This window comes from Lepidochelys kempii, chromosome 3 (genome assembly GCF_965140265.1).
Source record: "Lepidochelys kempii isolate rLepKem1 chromosome 3, rLepKem1.hap2, whole genome shotgun sequence".
In the NCBI taxonomy this organism is placed as follows: domain Eukaryota; kingdom Metazoa; phylum Chordata; order Testudines; family Cheloniidae; genus Lepidochelys; species Lepidochelys kempii.
Window position 1 is genome coordinate 46,752,263 of NC_133258.1, and position 22,481 is coordinate 46,774,743.

General features: G+C 43.2%; 1 protein-coding gene across 3 annotated transcripts in view; it reads right to left on the reverse strand.

The window, feature by feature from the left end:
• Positions 1 to 22,189, reverse strand: part of HMGCLL1 (3-hydroxy-3-methylglutaryl-CoA lyase like 1) — a 108,885-nt gene extending 86,696 nt beyond the window's left edge. For 2 of the 3 annotated variants that reach the window (XM_073335121.1, XM_073335120.1), the window contains exon 1: positions 21,890 to 22,091. In XM_073335121.1, coding sequence (XP_073191222.1) covers positions 21,890 to 22,003 — 114 coding nt within the window. In that variant the 5' untranslated portion in view covers positions 22,004 to 22,091. Of the gene's footprint in view, positions 1 to 21,889 lie in introns of all 3 variants that reach the window. The other variant, XM_073335123.1, reaches the window with a different exon arrangement.
• Between the last annotated feature and the right edge of the window lie 292 nt (positions 22,190 to 22,481).

The following is a 22,481-nucleotide window of genomic DNA, read 5'->3' on the forward strand; positions in this document are numbered from 1 at the left end:
ATTGTTAAATCTATTCACCTAAATGTGGGTTATTGCTGATTATGTACTCTATGTATCACATGACTTTAAAAACAAACTTTGTATTTGTGGATAATCTAAGCACTATACCCAGATGTACAGACACTCTTTTCTCAACCAATGTATTATATATATTTTTTAACATTTGCTTTAATAAAAATTTTAAATCTGTTATTCGGCTAAGATTGTGTTTTTATTTACTACGTAATCTGCTTTGATCCGTTTGCTATAACTTAAAATCTATCCTTCTGTAGTTTATAAACTTGTTTAATGTTTTATCTTAACCAGTGTGTTTTTGAGTGAAGTGTTAAGGAATCTTAGCTCTGTGCACAAAGACCTTTGCATATTTTTCCCACATCGAGGGGGGAGAGAACTAATTTAATGAGCTTGCACCATAGGGATCCCTGTGCAGTGCAAGATGGTATAATTCTGGGTTTATACTCCAGTAGGGGTGCAAGGCTGGGGAGCTGGTAAATTGGCTGGTGCCTTCAGTGTTGGTCCATGGAGTGGCTTAGGTAAACTACTCAGGTGACTCAGTTGGGTGTGTGGCACCACCTGCTGTTGTGTTGGATGATAACAGGGCTCAAAGGGGGCTGGTTGTGAGTCACTGGCAGAGCAGGGACAGAGGCCAACCCAGCTGAATAGTTAGGGGGCACAGTGGTTCAAAAGCTTCCAGGCTTCACTTCAGGGGCACATCCCGTCACAAGGATATTTAGGGAAGAAGTTCTCAGAGGTTTCTAAGTAGAAATGCCAGGTTGGGAAATGGCCAGTGCTGAAGAAGCTAAGGAACCACCTCTGGCCCACTGCATCCAGCAGTGTCCATCTGATGCTGTCAGTTGTTCTTGTGAGCATGCTACCCACTGCTGCTGCTGCACTTTCTCATGGCTTTGACCCACCTTGTGGTGTGGGAAATACGATGATGCATAAGACATATGAGATGAGACTAAACTTAAATAAAGGCAGTTTCCAAGCAACGAGTGAGGACATTTTTGGAGTGTGTAGGCCTCTGTCCAGAAATAATACACTAGACTTCCGTCTGACAGCAAAATAGAATTATGTCAGTTATACAAATACAGTTCCCCTCATAAAAAAGAGAATTATCTGAAGCAAAATGTGCCACTAACTCACTTTCCACTACCACAGGGAATTATAAAGATATGTGCAGGCCTTTTTCTCAGCATAATACCCTGTAGGCCTCAGTAATATGCAACAAGAGATTTCACATATTAGCAAAACAAATAAGCAGCTTCCATTTATATAAAAGTAAATTTCTGTCAGGCCAAATATAAAATAAAACAATTCCCAAAGGAATTACAGGAGGTAATAGATCCACAAAATCATGACTTGCAAGAGTCACACAAGGAACTAGGTAAAAGCGTCTTGTTGACTCCCCCACTATTTTGCTTTACACTTGGTCAGAAAGACATCAACTCTACTGTAGCTTCTCTGATAAAACTATCTGATTATATTTTTTCTTGTGAGCTTGGCTGAACCTTGGAATCACATGGAATACACTCAGCCACTCAGAGATGAAGACAAAACATTATAGGGCGTCCAACCTGTCACTTGCCTCATATAACCTATCCCAGTAAGTCAGACTTGAATTCTAAATATGCCATGAACAGTTCATGAGCAACTAGAAAAAATCTGATGGGCAGCTAGAGCAAAAAGGAAAAAGGGACAAACAATGCATAAAGCTCAAGAGCAGAATCTCTAGTGAAACACTACTGGTTTTGCATTACATTTCAAACTTGAAGCAGGGCTAATTGTGAATATTTTTGTGGTTCTAACCAAACCACAATGCAGCACTCTCAGAACTCTGAGTGAGCAGAGCAGTAAAGTGAACTTGACAAATTCTCAGAAGCACTATGCGTCAGTTTCAAACCTTTCACTCATTCAGTGGAGCAGTGTTTAGAAAAAGTCCAGGTATGCTCTGCCAATTTATATCCACTTTCTTCCATTGCAGTGGGTACCTGGGAAACATGGTATATCAAAACAGATAATACAGTATATAGAATTAAAAACACTATAAGGATTATAAAGTATATTCTGTTTCAACATATTCGAAAATTCTGTGTATCCATAAAATTCAGCATTGGCTATAGAAACTCAGAGAACCTGAAAACTTTCTATTGCTGTTTCTGTATTTCCCTCTATATGTGACTAAAAGTATTCACGGAAGTACTTAGGCACCTAAACCCCAGACTCAGACACTTAAATCCCCGGTTTAGGCATGCAAGTCCCAGTTTTGGCTCCACTGCATTGCACAAAACTCCCACCAAGCCCTGTAGGAACCTAAGTGCACTAGACTATGTTTTTCGGAGTAAAAGCTCCCTAGGTGAATCTGTTTCTGCCTCTAGACATGCACACTGCTGCTTCCCTCTAGGTGTCTAGCCTATTCCCCAGAGCAATCCACAACCCAGGGGCAGACAGGCATTTGACGACCTAAGTCAAATGTAGGGACTGATCCTGTAGGCGTTTTTCAGAGGTTGCCTACCAGATTGGATCCCATTCAAAACCTGTGAGGAGGAAGAGAGGGTGTTCCCCACCTTATAACTTTTAAGTGGTTAAAGCACTCACCTGGGATGTGGGAGACCCAGGTTCATTTCTCCCCTCTCTGCCAGAGGGGGAGAAAAAATCTGAACAGGGGTCTCCCATCTCGCAGGAGAGAGCTCTTACTACTAAACTATGGGATATTCTGATGTGCGGCTTGTTCAAATCCTCTCTCTCCTATGGCAAAGAAAGGGATTTGAACCTGGGTCTCCCATATCCCACAAGAGGGCACCAATCACTGGGCTAAATGTTATAAGATAGGCACCTCCACTCCGGCCATTCTGTGTGGAGAGAGGCAGGCACCTAATTCCTCCCACAAGAAATACATTAGGTGCCTAAGCAACCTAGCTCCAGGTGGATTGCTGAATAGAACTAGGTGCCTTCCTGCAGCCTGGACTTAGGCACCTATATCTGAGAGAGTGGAAGGGCTTGGCTACACCCCTCTGGTCGGCATCTCCCACTGGCAAGCTTAGGCAACTCCACCATGGCATGCTGTTTTTTTGTAGAATGCATTCTCTTCCCATGCACTGTATAGGACGCCTAGGCACCTAAGTCAGTATTTTGGATCACAGTGTTATTCTTGCATTTTGTAGGTGCCTGAACATTAGGCCCTGCAGCACTCAGCTTTGTAACACCTCAGTCCGTTTGTGGATCCTACCCTAAATAAGTGAAGACGATTTCTTAACTTCTCACTCTAAAACTGTGACTAAGAACATGAGATTTAATTTCACTTTTACAAGCCTCAGAAGCATCTACTTCTTAAAATCCTTTACTTGTTTCTATATACTATCTAAAGCCTCAATCTCTGCTTGCAGTATATAATGAGCCCCACACCACAGACTGTAAACATTACATTTCAGAGCAGCCTGTAGTGTCAGCACCAGCAGAAGAATAAACCATGCTTTGAATCCTTCCTCCATGTTTAATTAAAAAGGATAACAATGAGTTCGAATGAAGCTTAGGCTCAGCATAATTATAAGCTCTACCAATTCCTTAATATTTTTTTTAAAATAAGTGAAGTGTTGAACGTGCTTCTCTGACACACTGCAAAACAGAATGCTTTTCCCACAGCCCCAAAGATTAAACAGATGTTCATTCTTGTTTCCTGATCCATCACCTCCCTTCTCCTTCGTAATGGGCAAGTTCAGAAGAAATGAACCAGGTTAAGAATTCTGGCATTATTTTCTACTATATTATTGCCATGTGAAGTCACATATTGGATGTGACTCAGAAACAATTATTTTAGCTGCACACTTTATACAGGCTACACTCTTGTTTATACCATGGTGACCTCACAACATCACGCCCCTTTCTGACCAAAAGGCTATCACAAACTATCGTTTGTAAATTGAGTTTTCAGTTGGGCTTCTCCACTGCATACATTTGGTGTAGAATAAAGCAACGCCCGCTCACAAAACCATATTACTCCTGGTATATGCTCTTCACGGTAGTTGCATGTAAAGTGGTAGGCTGGCTTTAAACTGGCCCTATTTCTTTGTTTCTTAAAAACTTTAAATAGGGAAAGACCAGGAGGAGATATTGACCTAGATACTTACCTTGGTAGAAAGAAAAGGAGTACTTGTGGCACCCTAGAGACTAACCAATTTATTTGAGCATAAGCTTTCGTGAGCTACAGCTCACTTCCTTGGATGCATACTGTGGAAAGTGTAGAAGATCTTTTTATACACACAAAGCATGAAAAAATGTCTCCCCCCACCCCACTCTCCTGCTGGTAATAGCTTATCTAAAGTGATCACTCTCCTTACAATGTGTATGATAATCAAGGTGGGCCATTTCCAGCACAAATCCAGGGTTTAACAAGAACGTCTTGGGGGGGGGGGTAGGAAAAAACAAGGGGAAATAGCCTTGAATAGAGACTGGGAGTGGCTAAGTCATTATGTAAGGTAACCTAAGTTAATTGTATCCAATTTGCAAATGAATTCCAATTCAACAGTCTCTCGCTGGAGTCTGGATGTGAAGTTCTTTTGTTGTAATATAGCAACTTTCATGTCTGTAATCACATGACCAGAGAGATTGAAGTGTCCTCCGACTGGTTTATGAATGTTATAATTCTTGACATCTGATTTGTGTCCATTTATTGGTAGGTATCTGTATTGGGATAGTATTGCCATTGTCAGAGCTTCCATCATCATATCATAAGTCAGCAGAAGACTAAACATTTGCTGCAGCTGCTCCTTGAACTAGCTTCCAGTGGACATCTGCTTCCACCCATCCTTTACTATTTTAAAAATTAAAAAGTAAAACAACAAACCCTAATTCCAGGATACACTCCTGAGGAAGTCTTTCCTTCAGACCGTATTGAGAAAAAGAGAACTAGTTCATGCTTTACCTCCCAATTCCAAAACACACACCAGTAGTAACGTAATACAAGTACACTCTGACTGATGGTCACACCTGAGACCTAGACTAGTAGAAATTTATTTACTGGAGACTTTTTGTTCAGTTGAACTAGTTTAAAGCTACATTTCCAGGCTAATTTATTGTGGTCAGCAGCTTGTATGAGAACTTAGTTAAGAAACAGTAAATATTCAGAGATTGGATATAAATGAAGCATCGTTATTTTATGTATTTACATTAATGTTTTAGAGCAGGGGTAGGCAACCTATGGCACGCATGCCAAAGGCAGCGCATGAGCTGATTTTCAGTGGCACTCACACTGCCCGGGTCCTGGCCACCGGTCCGAGGGGCTCTGCATTTTAATTTAATTTTAAATGAAGCTTCTTAAACATTTAAAAAACCTTATTTACTTTACATACAACAATCATTTAATTATATATTTTAGACTTCTAGAAAGAGACGATCTAAAAACATTAAAATGTATTACTGGCATGCAAAACCTTAAATTAGAGTGAATAAATGAAGACACGGCACATCACTTCTGAAAGGTTGCCGACCCCTGTTTTAGAGCCTGATTCTCCTCTCACATACAGTGATGTATGTCAAGAGTAACTCAACTGAAGTCAATGGAGTTACACTGGAATAAATGTGTAAAGAGCTTCAGGCCCTTACAACATCATTCTCTGGGGTAAGCAGATGCTTATTTACAAATTTCAACAATGTAAATTACACAAAGCTTCCCATAGCAAGTAGTATTAATCACAGCCTCTATGGCATGTGCTAGAAATATTAGCAACCACATTGTTAGGGTACGCAAAATATATCCACTAGCAGCTATTCAAATCTATTCATTTTATGATTGTGCCCTCAAATTTGCTAAATGCAAGCTCTGGTGCACCACCAAGAGGAGAAAGAGCCAAAGATGCATGCCTTCCACTGACCTCAACCCTGCTTCATGTCTTCAAAGTCAGTCCACAGAAACTGACCATGGGCAGCCAGTGAATTGGCCATTTGGGGAGGCTAGCCCTCAGCCCCTCCCCTTCTGCCCAAGGCTCTTCCCCTTCCCCTCCCACTCCCCCTCCTGTTCTGCCCCTCCTCCCCTGAAGAAGCCCAAAGCATCCCCACTGTGGCCCCCGGCCCCAGCGCTGGGCAGCATGGCCACAGCACCCCAGTGTGCCAGGCTGCCAGGCGGCATGGCTGCAGTGCCGGGCAGGCAACACGGCCCAAGCACCAGCCACCCTAAGACCCCACTGCAGGCTGGCCTGGGCCAGGCCAGGGCCAGGCCAGAACGCCGGGAATGGCAGGAGGGGCCTGAGGGTGGAGCATGAGAGGGGCCACGCCCCGCTGTTTGGGGAGGCACAGCCTCCCCCAGCCTATGATACCCTCCACCACCCATGGAACTGACAGCAAGAACATTCCAGCCCCCAATAGTCATGACAAGGCAGAGAATGAAGAGCAGCTAACCCTAACTAGGTCTGCATTAGAAAGGGCCCATAGATGATATAAGGGATTACAGACTGTAGTAAAATTGAAATATATATTTTCAGTAGGTGATGCATTACCTCTTCCTATTCCCCTAAATGTTTCCCCTCGCTAACAAGCAGCATTTCTTCCTTAATGAAGTTGAGCTGCAGCCAGTTCACTTTCATCCACATCCCTATCTTGGTCAGAGACTAGAAAAGTAATTAGACTCTGCCATCTGGGTTTGATTAAAAGGATACATAAAACTGAGAATCAACAGCATACCGATGACACTTAGCCAAAATCTCCCACAATTTCCCCTACTGTTATTTACAGTACATAATGCTACTGGTGTGCATGGTGCTTTACAGGCAAGAAAGACGACAAAGATCTAGAAGAAATAGTGCCCTTTCATACACATTGGAAAGGAGATCGATTTCACAAGACCTCACAACTGAGAGCCCTCAAAGAGGATGACCAATTTCTCAAGCACCACCCGTTGATACCTCAAAGGGAAAAAATGAACACACTAAAGAGCCACTCCACTAGATCCCAGAGATGAATCAATTACATCTCATGGTCAATGGTACTGAAAGTTGTTGATACATCTAATGAATTCAACATGGACACCTTACATTAGTACATCACTCATGTTAATGTCCAAAGATAGCAAAAGTCTAATGTCCATTTACTTAAGCATGGTTGGCACCTTTGTCTGCCAGCATAGCTTGTAAGCTGTACTTGTCACCATTAAAAAAAAAACAATTCACATTTGCGAACTACTACCACAGTTATTTCCTAGTCTAAATGTAGGGAGGAAACAGTGGTATCTTGAACACCACAATGTGCTCAGAACAGGAGAATGATAACATTTTTAAATGGTGACCATGCGAGCCACCACTATGAGTCAACAATGTGATGTGGCTGTGAAAAAGGCAAATATCATTCTGAGGTGTATTAACAGGAGTGTTGTATGTAATACATGGGACGTAATTGTCCTGCTCTACTCGGCACTGGTGAGGCCTTAGCTAGAGTTCTGTAGCCAGTTCTGGATAACTACACTTTAGGAAAGATGTGGACAAATTGGAGAGAGTCCAGAGGAGAGCAACAAAAACGATATGAGGAAATGTTAAAAAAACAGGGCATGTTTAGTCTCGAGAAAAAAAGACTGAGGGGGACCTGATAACAGTCTTCAAGCTAGTTAAAGGCTGTTTTAAAGAAGATGGTAATCAATTATTCTCCATGCCCACTCCAGGTAGGACAAGGAGAAATGAGCTCAAGATGCAGCAAGGGAGATTTAGGTTACATATTCAAAACAAATTTCTCACAAAAAGTAGTTCAGCTCTGGAACAGGATTCCAAGGATGGATGTGGAATTCCCATCACTGGAGGTTTTAAAAAACAGATTGGACCAACACCTGACAGGGATGGTCTTGGTCCTGCCACAGTGCAGGAAGCTGGAATTTATGACTTCACAAAGTGCGTTCCAGCCCTTCATTTCTATGATTCTAGGGTTCTATGTATAAGCATATTCAGTGAAAATGTTTTGCTGCCTTTAAACTATTAATGATTAGGGTTAGTTGAAAATTTTCTAAGTTTGCAATTTTAATGATTTTCTGCAGTCAAAATTTCAAAACTTTGAATAAAAGGACAACACTTCAACTAATTTTTTGTGAAAAATGTATCCAATATTTTGATCAGCTCTTCTAACAATTATCCATTTTACGTTATATTGACTGGTAAATAGATTCATAATTGTATTTGAGATTACTATTGCATTGGGTAAATTATTGTATTGTTAAAGAAAATAACACAACATTTTCAAAATGAGCTGTAACATTTTTAATCAGCTAAATCTGAGTGAATCCAGGAGTAAATGAGCCTGGAGCGGGCTGGGGGTGGCAGGGAGAGGCTGGGGAAGGAAACAGCCTGTGATTTTCATGGGAGACTGGAACTGGCTTTGAACGGAGATTGGGACTGGAAGCCAGGAGGGGCAGAGAAATCTAGGAATGATTGCACCAGGAGACTGGGCCTGGGAAACAGGTGTGGGGAGACTGAAACTGGCTAGAAAACATATGTGATCATATAATTAAAGATTATACCATAATGCATTTGCACAAGGGGACTGAACTGAGGTTGCACAGGCAACCTTAAACTTGGGCAGCAAAGCCAAGTCATTACTAGCTAAAGATCTTTGGCTGGGTTCTCAGGTACACCATGACGTGCACCTCGGGGTTGGGGAGATCCAAAGTTGGCATTGTTGCCACCTTTCCATTCCCTGCAGTCCTGGTAGCCAAGAGCCCACTTGACCTTAACATTGTTCTAAATTCTGCTGGTTGGTAACCGCAGTTACACCAGCAGCAATCAGTAGAGCACATGGCACTCCAATCATGCCCTGTGCTACTCTCAAAATGCCCTGAAATTCCCCTTGTGCCAGGAGATGGGAGAGGAGCCAAGAGACAGTTTCACATTGTCTGGAGATTGTCTGTGCAAGGGGGATCACCAGCTGGCTGTACCTTTCCGGCACAAAGGAGACAGAGCAGGGCCAAGGAAATTCCCAATCCTATCTTTCTCTCTCATACTAATAAATTCTTCACTCAAGCTGATTTTTTTTATATGACGCCAACATGCAGTTCTCAATTCAAACTATGTTTTCAGCTTTTTATAAATTCTGCTGTGATCACCTATTCATTCTGTTACATCTTTTTCCTAAACCTTATTTTTCACATAATATACCTCCATCACTTACCTTCCTCACCCTGATTTCTCACATACTAACACCTACAGTTAATCGCATTTTAAACTTGCATTAAAATTAAACCCTAAAACCACTTATAGTTCCTTTCCAGATGCTGCTGTTGATTTTTTTCCCTATGGGTTCCACCTAATGTTCCATGAATGTCCTCTGGCACTTCAGACCACATCTCTCACATTCAAAAGTTTTTAAGCTTTTTTCCCCCTAAGAAACTCATAAAATAACACCTTTATTTCCACACAAAACAGCTAACATCTGTGGCCAAAAACATCCAAACAAAGAAGAAATTTCTACCCAGCATAGTTTCATGTTGATATACCTTTTAGCCGTTTTTTGTATGCAATTAATCAATTTCTTTCTCACCAGAACTATTAAGAACCAGTCTCTTTTATGTAAATATTTAATATGGACAATAACTTCAGATGCAGCATAACAATTTAAGTAGATTTCATTAATTCACATTCTCCTCCCCACATAAAGTAAATCTCTACTTAGCAAGGAAATCATCTAAAGAGATGTATAACCTACCACAAAATACTTTCATAAAGTACAGTTTTTCTTCATATCAACTGCAGTTTCTTTGGTATCTTTTTGACAGGTTTCAGAGTAACAGCCGTGTTAGTCTGTATTCGCAAAAAGAAAAGGAGTACTTGTGGCACCTTAGAGACTAACCAATTTATTTGAGCATGAGCTTTCGTGAGCTACAGCTCACTTCATCGGATGCATACCGTGGAAACTGCAGCAGACTTTATATACACACAGAGAATATGAAACAATACCTCCTCCCACCCCACTGTCCTGCTGGTAATAGCTTATCTAAAGTGATCATCAAGTTGGGCCATTTCCAGCACAAATCCAGGTTTTCTCACCCTCCACCACCCCCCCCACACACACACACAAACTCACTCTCCTGCTGGTAATAGCCCATCCAAAGTGACAACTCTCTACACAATGTGCATGATAATCAAGGTGGGCCATTTCCTGCACAAATCCAGGTTTTCTCACCCCCCCTGGAAATGGCCCACCTTGATTATCATGCACATTGTAGGGAGAGTGGTCACTTTGAATGAGCTATTACCAGCAGGATAGTGCGTTTGTGTGTGTGGTTTTTGGAGGGGGGTGAGGGGGTGAGAGAACCTGGATTTGTGCAGGAAATGGCCCACCTTGATTATCATGCACATTGTGTAGAGAGTTGTCACTTTGGATGGGCTATTACCAGCAGGACAGTGGGGTGGGAGGTGGTGTTGTTTCATGATCTCTGTGTATATATAAAGTCTGCTGCAGTTTCCATGGTATGCGTCCGATGAAGTGAGCTGTAGCGCATGAAAGCTCATGCTCAAATAAATTGGTTAGTCTCTAAGGTGCCACAAGTACTCCTTTTCTTTTTGGTATCTTTTGTATCAGCACCAGAATTTTCTTTGTGTACAGGACTAAAATCTTAATCAAATATCAATGTCTATGTTGACCCCAGTTGAAGTTTTAAAAGTCACTAGTTGATCACTCCAAACTATATGATCTTATAATTAAAAAGTAACCTTTAAAAATCACCCTTGACATCATTTTTACTGAAATGTTAATCATGCAAAGTTCCTATAGTTTTTAGGACACAAGGTTGATATTACTTTTAAGGGAGAAACTGGTGTACAGATCTGTACTCTGTGCCAAACCGCTGGAAAATAAATACTCAGATGCTGCTTCAGACTCTCGTATTTAATACACTGTTGATTATCTATTCACAATCTGCTTTGCCACCCTCATGTTGTAAGATAGAAAGTATTATGTTCCACTACAAAACTTTTTAAATGTAATGCCTTCACAGCACTTTGAGATCCCTGAATAAAAGGCACTATGCAAATGAGAAGCATTAATACAATAGTAATAAATATTTTCCCTTTTACTGTATAGCTCACATGCTAATTAAGCTTTATTGTTATTTAGCAGAACATAAAACAGTCTGATTTTATCATAGAAATACAGATCTATAGAGGTTATCTCCAAGAATGGCCAAATAAGCCCATAAATTAATCAATCATTTTCAAAGCCCAGATATTATACTGAATTTTTTCTATCCAATTAGATGTTCTGATGGACCCTTTCCATATAAATTCAGATGTGATGGATTGTCTCTATGATTCTCCAAACCAGTATTTTTCTGTTTCATTATTTCCTCCAGATTAGTAGAGTTACTTTGAATAAACTAAACAGTACCACTTCTAATACTTAAGTGAGTGGCTTGAAAAGTGTTCTTTCATTATAAAGCAGACACGTCAATGTCCTCATGAGCATTGTGATGAGTACGGGGGCATTGTCTACTATTTCAAATACACTTTTCAAATCCTCCTGAGCAAATATACAAAACCCACATCCTCTTTAATACAGATTGTCTGCCTCTTCGTATTTTTTTTTCAGCATACACCTGGGAGAAGAAGAATGTTAAAGAAAATAGTGGACCTTTGTTAAATGAGGAAGGGAACTAAATGATGGAGGACCCAACAAGGCCTGAAGTTCTAAATAACTACTCTTCTGAAGACCCCTACAGTTTCCTTAAACTTAACTCCTTCCATAGTAGACACACTGTGACAGACTGCTATTGTGTGTCTATTGTGAGTATGAGACAACCCAAACAGGTTAGGCAGCGTGGCACACCGAGTAACTGAGGGAGCACTGTGTTCATATGTAGGGTCTTGTCTGTGATCTTAACCCTCCTGGTTGAGAAAAGGAGGCTTGAGCTGTGAGCTACACTTGGACATGGGATCCGGATACGAAGGATGAGATGCTGCACTGACTAACTGAACAACAAAAAGACATGCGGAAGACCCAGCAGAGAGGCAAGCACTTGGGGGTCAGCAGGCAGAACAGCAAAAGTCAAGTAAAGACAGAAAAATAAAATTAAGTACATTAGATGCAAGAAGCCTGCCAAAAAATATTGGGGCCACTGAACAATCGACCTAAAGAAACAAACAAGAAGACATTTGGAGAAGCTAAATTAATTCTTTCCATCAACCTTCACTATAGAGGATGTAAGGGAGATTCCCACACTTAAGCTATTCTCTTTAGGCGACAAATCTGAGGAACTGTTCCAGATTGAAGTGTCAATAGAGGAGATTTAGAACAAATTGATGTATTAAACAGTAATAAGTCACCCGGCCAGATGGTATTCACCCAAGAGTTCTGAAAGAACTCAAATAAGAAAATGCAGAATTACTAACTGTGGTATATAACCTATCGCTTCAATCAGCCTCTGTACCAGATGACTGGTGGATAACTAATGTAAAGTGTATTTTTAAAAAAAAGACTCCAAAGATGAGCCTGGCCATTACAGGCCAGTAAGCGTAACTTCAGTACCAGACAAACTGGTTGAAACTATAGTAAAGAACAGAATTGTCAGACACACAGATGAACACAATTTGTTGGGGAAGAGTCAACATGCCTCAACAATCTATTAGAATTCTTTGAGGTTGTCAACAAAAATGTGTACGAAGGTGATCCAGTAGATATAGTGTACTTGGACTTTCAGAAAGCCTTTGACAAGGTTCCTCTCCAAAGTCTCTGAAGCAAAGTAATGAGTCATGGGATAAGAGGGAAGGTTTTCTCGTGAATCAGACACTGGTTAAAAGATAGGAAACAAAAGATACGAATAATGATAAGTTTTCACAATAGAAAGAGGTAAGTAGCGCAGTCCCCCAAGGATCTGTACTGGAACAACTGCTGTTCAACACATTTGTAAATGATCTGGAAAAAAGAGTAAACAGTGAGGTGGCAAAGTTTGCAGGCGATACAAAAATTGCTTAAGATAGGTAAGTCCAAAGCTCACCACAAAGAGTTACAAAGGGATCTCGTTAAATTGGGTGAGTGAACAACAAAATGGCAAATAAAATTTAGTGTTGGTAAATACAAAGTAATGCACATTGGAAAACATAATCCCAACCATACATACAAAATGATGGGGTCTAAATTAGCTGTTACTACTCAAGAAAAAGATCTTGGCGTCATTGTGGAGAGTTGTCTGAAAACATCTGCTCCGTGAGCAGTGGCAGTCAAAAAAAACTAACAGAATGCTAGGAACCATTAGGAAAAGGACATATAATAAAACAGAATATATCATAATGTCATAAAATATGTCATTATATAAATCCATAGTATACCACACCTTGAATACTAAGTGCATTTCTGGTCGCCCAATCTCTAAAAAGATATATTAGATCTAGAAAAAGTACAGAGAAGGGCAACACAAGTGATTAGGGGTATGGAACTGCTTCCATATGAGGAAAGATCAAAAAGAGCTGAGACTGTTCCTCTTAGAAAAGAGATGACTAAGGAGGAATATGTTAGAGGTCTATAAAATCATAAATGATGTGGAGAAAAAAAGTGTAATTTACCCTTTCACATCATACAAGAACCAGAGGTCACCCACTGAAATTAACAGACAGCAAGTTTAAAGCAAACATAAGGAAGTACTTCTTCACATAACGCACAGTCAACCTGTGGAACTTGTTGCCAGGGAACGTTGTAAAAGCCAAAAGTATAACACGATACAAAAGAGAATTACACAAGTTCATGAAGGATAGGTCCATCAATGGCTGCCAGAAGCTGGGCCTGGATGACAGGGCATAAATCACTCAAATTGTCCTCTTCTGTTCACTCCTTCTGAAGGATCTGGCATTGGTCACAGTCAGAAAACAGGATACTGGGCTAGATGGACCATTGGTCTGACCCATTATGATCATTCTTACGTGTTTATATTCTTAACAATAGCAGGCCTTACAGGAATTCATCAAAAAGCATTGTCAGATACAGAAGAGGCTTGGGAATGCTAATCAAGGAACTGGAGATTGGGCAGTGGGTCAAAAATTATGTAAAATGGCCCGGGGGATGACCCTGATGCCTTCTTGATAACACTTGAGCAGGTAGCTATGAATGGCTATAAGACAAAGGTATGTCGGCGCTGCAACTAGCCCCTTACCTGACCAGTGACAGGACCAAGTGGGTTTTATGGCTCGAAGCAAGCAACAAACCAAGAACTGTGACACACTGAAGGCTGCTATTCTGGATAGGGTGGGCCTGTTGGCAGAGAAATACCCTCAAAAATACCGGGCAGTTAAATGGAACAGTGGGAACGTCCCCAGGCGATATCACAAAAATGATCAGACTGGACCAATCATTGGTGGAGGCCAAAAAGACTGGACATGGAGGCCACAAGGGACTCAATTATTCTGAAATAGTTCACACAGAGCCTCCCCAAGGCTGCAAAAGTCTGGGTCCAAAAGCACCAGCTGGAGTCTCTGGAGACTGCTGTAAAAGTTCAGAGTATACAGAGGCAAACTTTCCAAGGAAAGAGCTCCACCCACCCCACTCCCCAGAAAGGGAGCGGGGGGGAAAGTTTGAGGAACCACAGCCATCAAAGCCTGAGAAGGCTATGCCAGAGGCAAACAAAGGTGCCCAAAGGTGCCCCTTAGCACCTGCCCAATGGTGTTATCAACATGGGAGCAAAGGATATATAAAGAAAGACTGCCCCATACATGGACTATGGGTTTGCAGAATTCTTTGGGTGGACAGGCATAAAAGATGGGCCAGAGATAAAGACAATTCCCAACAACACGGGCTGGAAAGTCACAAAGGGCGTTGTGGACTTCGCTGCTGTGTATTCCCTGGCACCTTCGTCAGGCTGCAGTGGCAATAGAATGGGGGTAATGATTACAATTAATTGTGTCCATCAGAAAAGGAACACTTATCAAGTGGTGGTTGCTCCCACTGGAAATAGAAGGGAAGTTCAAGTGTTAGAGAGTAGGAGCTGTGATGCAGTAATGATAGGAATGAACTGGTCTCCATTTTCCTTAAAAAACAGAGTGGAGGACTGAGAGGGGACCCCTGGTGGCTGGACCAGTGTAAAGAACAGTCGGTAATACACCCTCCAAATAACAGTCCAAGAGCACTGTTAAATAACCCTACACACAAGCCAACAAGCTCAAAGAGGATCAAAATGCTGGAGAACTTGGGAAGTGGAGAAGTACTCAAGAAAGGAGCAATAGATCTGGGAGTAATGGATCTGAAACACCTAGCGGAGAAGGAGGGTGGAAGCTCAGCCGACTTCCAGGTGGAGTAAGCCAAGGGCAAAGACCAAGATGGAAAATATACTAAGGAGGGAGAGATGGAGTCAGATAACGAGGCATTGGAGGGATCTTACCCATATCAGCCCTTGCCTGGGGCAGGGCAAGTCAAGGGAAGAGACAAATCCCGATGTGGGTATAAACCAGGGGCAAAGTACTCTGCAGGAAAGACCCATGGGATGTGAGTTGTGTGATAACATATGGGCCAAGGTGGAAATATGGGGCAAACCACCCTTGGAATGAACTTTTTGTGGCAGAGGCCCCCCAATGGTAGCCCATGGACTTCCAGTTGGAAAAGGCACAGAAAGACCTGGTAGAACCCCACCCCCACAAAGAGGGTAAGGGTTGGATGAGCAGAGGGCACCCACCCCGAGGAGGCAATAAAAGGTCTCAAACAAAATAAGTGGGGAAGATATGTGACAGTGCGCTACTGTAGCACCCTGGTCATTTAGGGAATTGCATAACAGAGAAGATTAAAGGTTTAATTGGAGGCAATTAACTTGTTATGGTGAGACTGTTGACACTTGTGGGTAATGACTGGGCTAATGAAATAATTAGCTCAATAAGGGAAGATATACAATTGGCAGGACCAGGAAGTAAGGGGGGCGCTCAGAAAGTGAGCTGGGTGTAGGAGAGAAAGTTGGGTGGAAGTCTCCTTATCACACATGCCTGTACTATGTTCTGCGATGGTAGGAATCTAAAGATTAAGGATACACATAGGGAAAAGAAGTGGACTATGTGTATATTGTGAGTAAGAGACAACACAAACAGGTCAGGCAGCACGTCACACCGGGTAGCTGAGGGAGTGCCCTGTGACACACAAAGACTCTAGATTACCTTCAGCTTCTACAGTTGGCTACTTCAGAGCTCCACCACCTGGATATAAAATATTTATGCTGTGAAATGGCAAAAAACAAACAAACAAAAGGAACAAGCACTCCACTCATTTCAGCTTTACTATTGGATTGTATCTAAAAATCTAGTTTCTATCTGTTCACATGAAAACTGAAATTCAGCCACAAGCCCTAGATAAGGGATCGGCAACCTTTGGCATGGGGCCCGCCAGGCTAAGCCCCCTGGTGGGCTGGACCGGTTTGTTTACCTGCAGCGTCCACAGGTTCAGCCGATCGCAGCTCCCACTGGTTGTGGTTCGCTGCTCCAGGCCAATGGGGGCTGCGGGAAGCAGCAGCCAGCACATCCCTCGGCCCACGACACTTCTCGCAGCCCCCATTGGCCTGGAACAGCAAACCGTGGCCAGTGAAAGCCACAACTGGCCGAACCTGTGGATGCGGCAGGTAAACAATCTGGCCCGGCCCACCAGGGGGCTTACCCTGGCAGGCCGCGTGCCAAAGGTTGCCACTCCCTGCCCTAGATACAGAATGAATCCTTGAGCCTGCACAGCCAGCCAGCCGTATCACCAAAAAAGTGGAGTCACTCTACTTCCTCCAATGGCTGCAAAACCTTTTTGCAGTAAAACCCAGAGGAAAATGAGTCAGTGACCTCAATCACTTTGGGATTTCCTACCTCGTTTGCCATGCATCAAAGGCTCCATCTCCTACGAATCAAGCTCATTAGAAAGAGAGAGGCAGGTCATTAATAGTGATCTTTATTATTACCATTTATGAGTCACCTACTTGTCATTGCCATTTTAAACACAGTACCAAATGGTGATTAAGCAAAATTTCTCTCTCATAAGATAAATAAGACATAACAAAATGTTGCCTGAGGACACCTCTCTGTCTGGACAGTTGCCAATTCTTACTGTAGACAATGTAGCTTATAAACTTTCCCTGTTGAACCCACAGCTATTCTCATTCATAGGAAAAAAAGGAGTGGACGCCAAGAGAATAATGGCTTATCATCACTTCTGAAACACTCATATGGGACCATATGTGGCTGCTTTTGAAGTCAGTGGCAAAACTTGTATTTACTTCAATGATAATCCGATTTGGCTGTCGATGACTGTGGGCAGGTCACTTAATTTCAATGTGCCTCAGTTAACCCACATAGAAAATTGAGTGAAAAGAAGGATTTCAAGCTGTCCCAGTGTTTTAGTGCAATGAATTGCCATGGTGGGGGTGTCTGAAATCAGTCTTTTTCTCCTTGGGCTGGAAAGAGAGAAAACGAAGATCACTTTGCCTGCATGTACTCTTAGAGGGAGGTGGAGGTGCAACAAATCAAAGGACAGGATATCGTCAAAAAAACAGATGAAGTGTCTGAGTAGAAATTTCCTATGTGTTTTTTTAATTCCCAAATTTACAAAGCAATATCTATAAAATTCTTTCGTTTTTCTAGCTATATTATATAGCCCTAAAGCCAGCTAATACTCTCTATGTAATATAAATCTGTAACTGCTAAAATGTTTCAGTTATCTTTCCTCTATTTTCAACAAACTAGCATAAAAGAGTGAAGTTGATGGCTCCACTGAGACAAACTTCCTTGCAATTTATTATCAGGCTCTTAATATCCCACATCCTGTTTGGCATCTTCAGCCTCCTTGTTCCTTGGTTCTTCCAAGCCTTATTCTCTCCTTCTTTATCTCTCCACCCTTACCCCATCCACCAACATTATTATGCTCTTATTTCACAGCATAAAGTCTGTCAAGGTTCCTCCCCTACTCTGAACTCTAGGGTACAGATGTGGGGACCTGCATGAAAACCTCCTAAGCTTACTTTTACCAGCTTAGGTTAAAACTTCCCCAAGGTACAAATTAATTTTATCCTTTGTCCTTGGAATAACCACTGCCACCACCAAACTCTAACTGGGTTTACTGGGAAACGTAGTTTGGACACGTCTTTCCCCCCCCAAAATCCTCCCAACCCTTGCACCCCACTTCCTGGGAAAGGTTTGGTAAAAATTCTCACCAATTTGCATAGGTGACCACAGACCCAAACCCTTGGATCTGAGAACAATGAAAAAGCATTCAGTTTTCTTACAAGAAGACTTTTAATAGAAATAGAAGTAAATAGGAATAAAGGAATCACCCCTATAAAATCAGGATGTTAGGTATCTTACAGGGTAATTAGATTCAAAACATAGAGAATCCCTCTAGGCAAAACCTTAAGTTATAAAAAAGACACACAGACAGAAATAGTCATTCTATTCAGCACAATTCTTTTCTCAGCCATTTAAAGAAATCATAATCTAACGCATACCTAGCTAGATTACTTACTAAAAGTTCTAAGACTCCATTCCTGTTCTATCCCCGGCAAAGCAGCATACCAACAGACACAGACCCTTTTGTTTCTCTCCCTCCTCCCAGCTTTTGAAAGTATCTTGTCTCCTCATTGGTCATTTTGGTCAGGTGCCAGCGAGGTTACCTTTAGCTTCTTAACCCTTTACAGGTGAGAGGATTTTTCCTCTGGCCAGGAGGGATTTTAAAGGGGTTTACCCTTCCCTTTACATTTATGACAAAGTCTATCACGCTTTGTCTACTGGCTTGAGCATGAAATTATGCAGGCAAAATTTCATTGGCTTCTAGGGGAGTTTTGCCTGTATAAGGAGGGATTAAAGTAAAGGAATGTGGTGAGGAGCATAGCTCCCCCCTCCTTTGCATAAAGCTCCTTCTCTTCTCTTTTCTTGGGTTCCAATTCTAGAAAACACCTAACCATGTACTTAAATCCATTCCTATCCAGGAAAGTAGTATGAGTGGGATTTTCAAAAGCATTCAGCATTGGCCTAACCTTACTACCACTGAAATAAAAAGGAGTCTAAAATGTAGTATTGGAGTCTCAGGATGAGTTAAAGGCATGAATGAAATTATTCCACTTATCAATGCAGAAGTCATTCAGAGACATTTAAGAAGATATGGGACCCTAATCTGAGTTTGAAATGGGCTACAATTTCAATTTTAAATGTTATGTTGTTTACTGTAATGTTTATACGGTAGCCCATTGTAAAGGTTTTATTTGGTTTACCTAAGTATTAACATTGTTTGATGCCTTTATAGGTACACCTATGCTTTATATTTATTTTAAAACTGTGCAGAAATGATCGTGCTTGGAAATCTGCAACAAACCAAGGCCCCAATCTGACACAGTACCCCATTGATTTCAAAAGGGACTCAAACAGGTGCAAGAGTCCACCTGTGCAGGGGGACTTGCAGGGTTGGAGCCCAAATCTGGTCGAGGTTTCTTAATGGTCAATCCTTCAATTTTACTGTAGACAAAATTAACTTGGAAGTCAACGCAAGTTCTGCCTGCTTTGGGAATTCAGACCTGGTAAATAAGATGGAAGAACTTTGACCTATGAAATTAATATCCTCTATAAAATATTGAACTCATTAAACAATTGGAAATATGGTTGCCTTTAAAAATACATAAGAACAAAAAGAACTTTGTGCTATGAAGACAAAGACATCTGGCTTCTTTTCTCTCTCATGGAAACACGCTTATCATGCAATTTTCAGCAGATCCAATAATCTGAATGCAAAGCATGATATATTTATGGTGTATAATAATTGTCAAAAATAATTACTGTGTTTGTAATAGCTTTGACAGCATTATTTTATAATTCTTCTTAAAATAAATAAATGTACAAATCCCAAAAAGAATCTAAATAAATACTCTCAATTACAGGCTACTTTAGATCTGAGCTGTTGTGATCTCACATGTCACCTCTCCTACACTTCAAGGAGAAATCAGTAACATTTTGGTTAATTTTGGTTTCCAACTCTAGGAACAAGTGGTAAGCCCTAATCCATTTCTGCATGCTGCACTCGAGGAAAAGGCAAACAATGTAAACATATCTGGCAATCACAGAGCTCTGCAGGTAGAATGAAACCAGACTATCCCTTCACAAATTGTATGCTGACCAATTACCAGCCCCCATTAGCAAGTGGTAGTGAGGAAAAGCAGCTCATACAGGACTCCAGCCACCATTTTGGGCAAGTCTATGCTACAAAATTAGGTTGACATTAGTTGTGTTGAGTTACAGCCACCGCAGTAATTAAACTGCTTTTGCATGTCCACACTATGCTCCTTGTGTCAGCGGTGCACATTCTCACCAGGAGCACTTGCACCAATTTAACTGTCTGTGTGGGGCACTGTGGGATGGCTTCTGAAAGGCAGCAACAGTTGATGTAAGCAATGCAGTGTCTACACTGACACTGCATCCATAGGTGCCGACTCCATGGGTGCTTCAGGACTGGAGCACCCACGGGGAAAAATTAGTGGGTGCTCTGCACCCACCGGCAACCAAGCTCCCCCCTCCTCACCTCTTTCTTCCAACCCTGAGCACACCACGTCCCCGCTCTTCACCCTCCCTCCCAGAGCTTGCTGCCGCCCCACCGCCTAACAGCTGTTTGATGGCGCTTAGGACTTTCCAGGAGGGACGGGGAGGAGCGGGAAAGCAGCGCATTCAGGGGAGGAGGCGGAGAAGAGGCAAGGCAGGGACTTTGGGGAAGGGGATGCAATGGGGGCAGGAAGGGGAGGAACTTTGGGGAAGGGCTGGAACGGGGGCAGGACGGGGGAATGCAGGGGTGGGGCCGGGGTGGGGGTTGAGCATCCACCGGGAAAAGGGGAAGTCGGTGCCTATGACTGCGTCGACCTAACTACATCGACTTAAGTGCTATACCTCATGCGGAGGTGGAGTTAGTAAGTCAGTGTAGTAGGCAAGTTACGAAGGTGGGAGCTACATTTTAGTGTAGATTCTTACAGAGTTTGGTCGATGTAAGCTGCTTACATGCAAGTCTGAACAAATGTAGCTATAGAAACTAAAACTAGGGTTGCAAACCCTCCAAGATTGTCCTGGAGTCTCCAGAAATTAAAGCTTAATCTTTAATTAAAGGTAATGTCAGTGATGAAACCTCCAGGAATTCATCCAGCCGAAGTTGGTAAACCTAACTAAAACTGAAAGGGCATATTGGTAGCGTGGCCCCACAAAAGTGGCTGCCATGGTAGATGTCTTCCACCTACAGTTTTACAGGAGTTCTTCCACTTTTGGGGCAGTCTATAAATGGAGGGGAGGGATTTTTATAAAAAAGAAAATCCTCATGGATTGTGTCTTTTTCCCCTGTATAGTGCCACCACCACCCTGAAAGGAGACTGCATATGCTTAGCAGTGATGCTAATAGAAGAACAGTAGTTTAAAATATCAAATCAATAATAAACAACCAATCAAACAGTCTTATAGGTGTTTCCCTGGTAGGTAGTCTGGGTCTACTAATAGGCACATTTACAGAGGCCTTCAATGTCTCATATATTGAATTTAATTTTCCTCTTTATTTTACTTAAAACTTTGCTTCTGGTTAGGGGGGAGGGTTGAAATGCTGCAGGCTGACTGCAGTAGGTAGGATAGGTGGGACCACTAGAGAGGGATGGGAAGGGCAGCAGGAGAGTGATCAGAAGGTGATGGGGGTGGGGGGGCAGCAGGTGTAATAGCAGCTGGCTGGGGGTGGGGACAGTAGGGGAGTGCCCAGAGGACAGCAGGCAGGTGGGTGGGTGTTGGGGGGGGGGGGGGGCTGCAGGCGGGGGAGTGGGGGTGGGAGGAGGCAGCTGTCAGGTGGGAGGGGGCAGCAGGCAGGGAAGGGAGGGGGGCTGTTGCTGGAGAACGCGCCCCGGCAGCCCATGGATGCTGCAGCTCCGCCTGCCCCGAGTCCTTCCCTCCCTGCCCGCCTCAGGCCCGGCTGGTGGCGGTACCTGCCCAGGATGCAGAGCAGGCGGCGGCGCGGCCGGCTCCCCGATCCAGAGCTGCTCCTTGAGGAGGTGCTGATAGCTGAGGCAGTGCTTCAGCGCGGACGGCACCGTGCCCATGGCCCGGCCCCGGGGCGCTCCTTCCGCGCCTGCCGCCCAGCCGCAAGCTCAGCGCATCCCCCCCACGCCGCTGCCCGCAGCCCGGCCGGACCCGGCGCCCGCCGCAGCCAGTGGCTGGAGCCCGGGCCCGAGGAGCGCGTGTGATTGGCGGAGAGCTGGGGAATCCTGCATCCCAGCCTCGCCCGCCCCCGACGCGGCTGCGGCAACAGCCTCCTGCGCGGGGCCGCGGCGCCGCCAGGGAGCAGGCTGCGGCCAGCCGGGCCGCTCCCTGCAGCACGGCGTGGGGGGGAGCTGCCGCCGCCCCCGCCCCGGCGGCTCTAGCCATCGCCCCTGCTGCTCACGCTGCCTGGGAGCCTAGGACAGCTGGAATCCGCCCGCCTACACCGTCCCACGCCTAGAGTCCCCCTGTGCCTTCAGGCAGGGAGACCCAGCGTTTCCATCCTTGCGCACGGGAACTGCCCCCGCCCCCGGTCTTCAC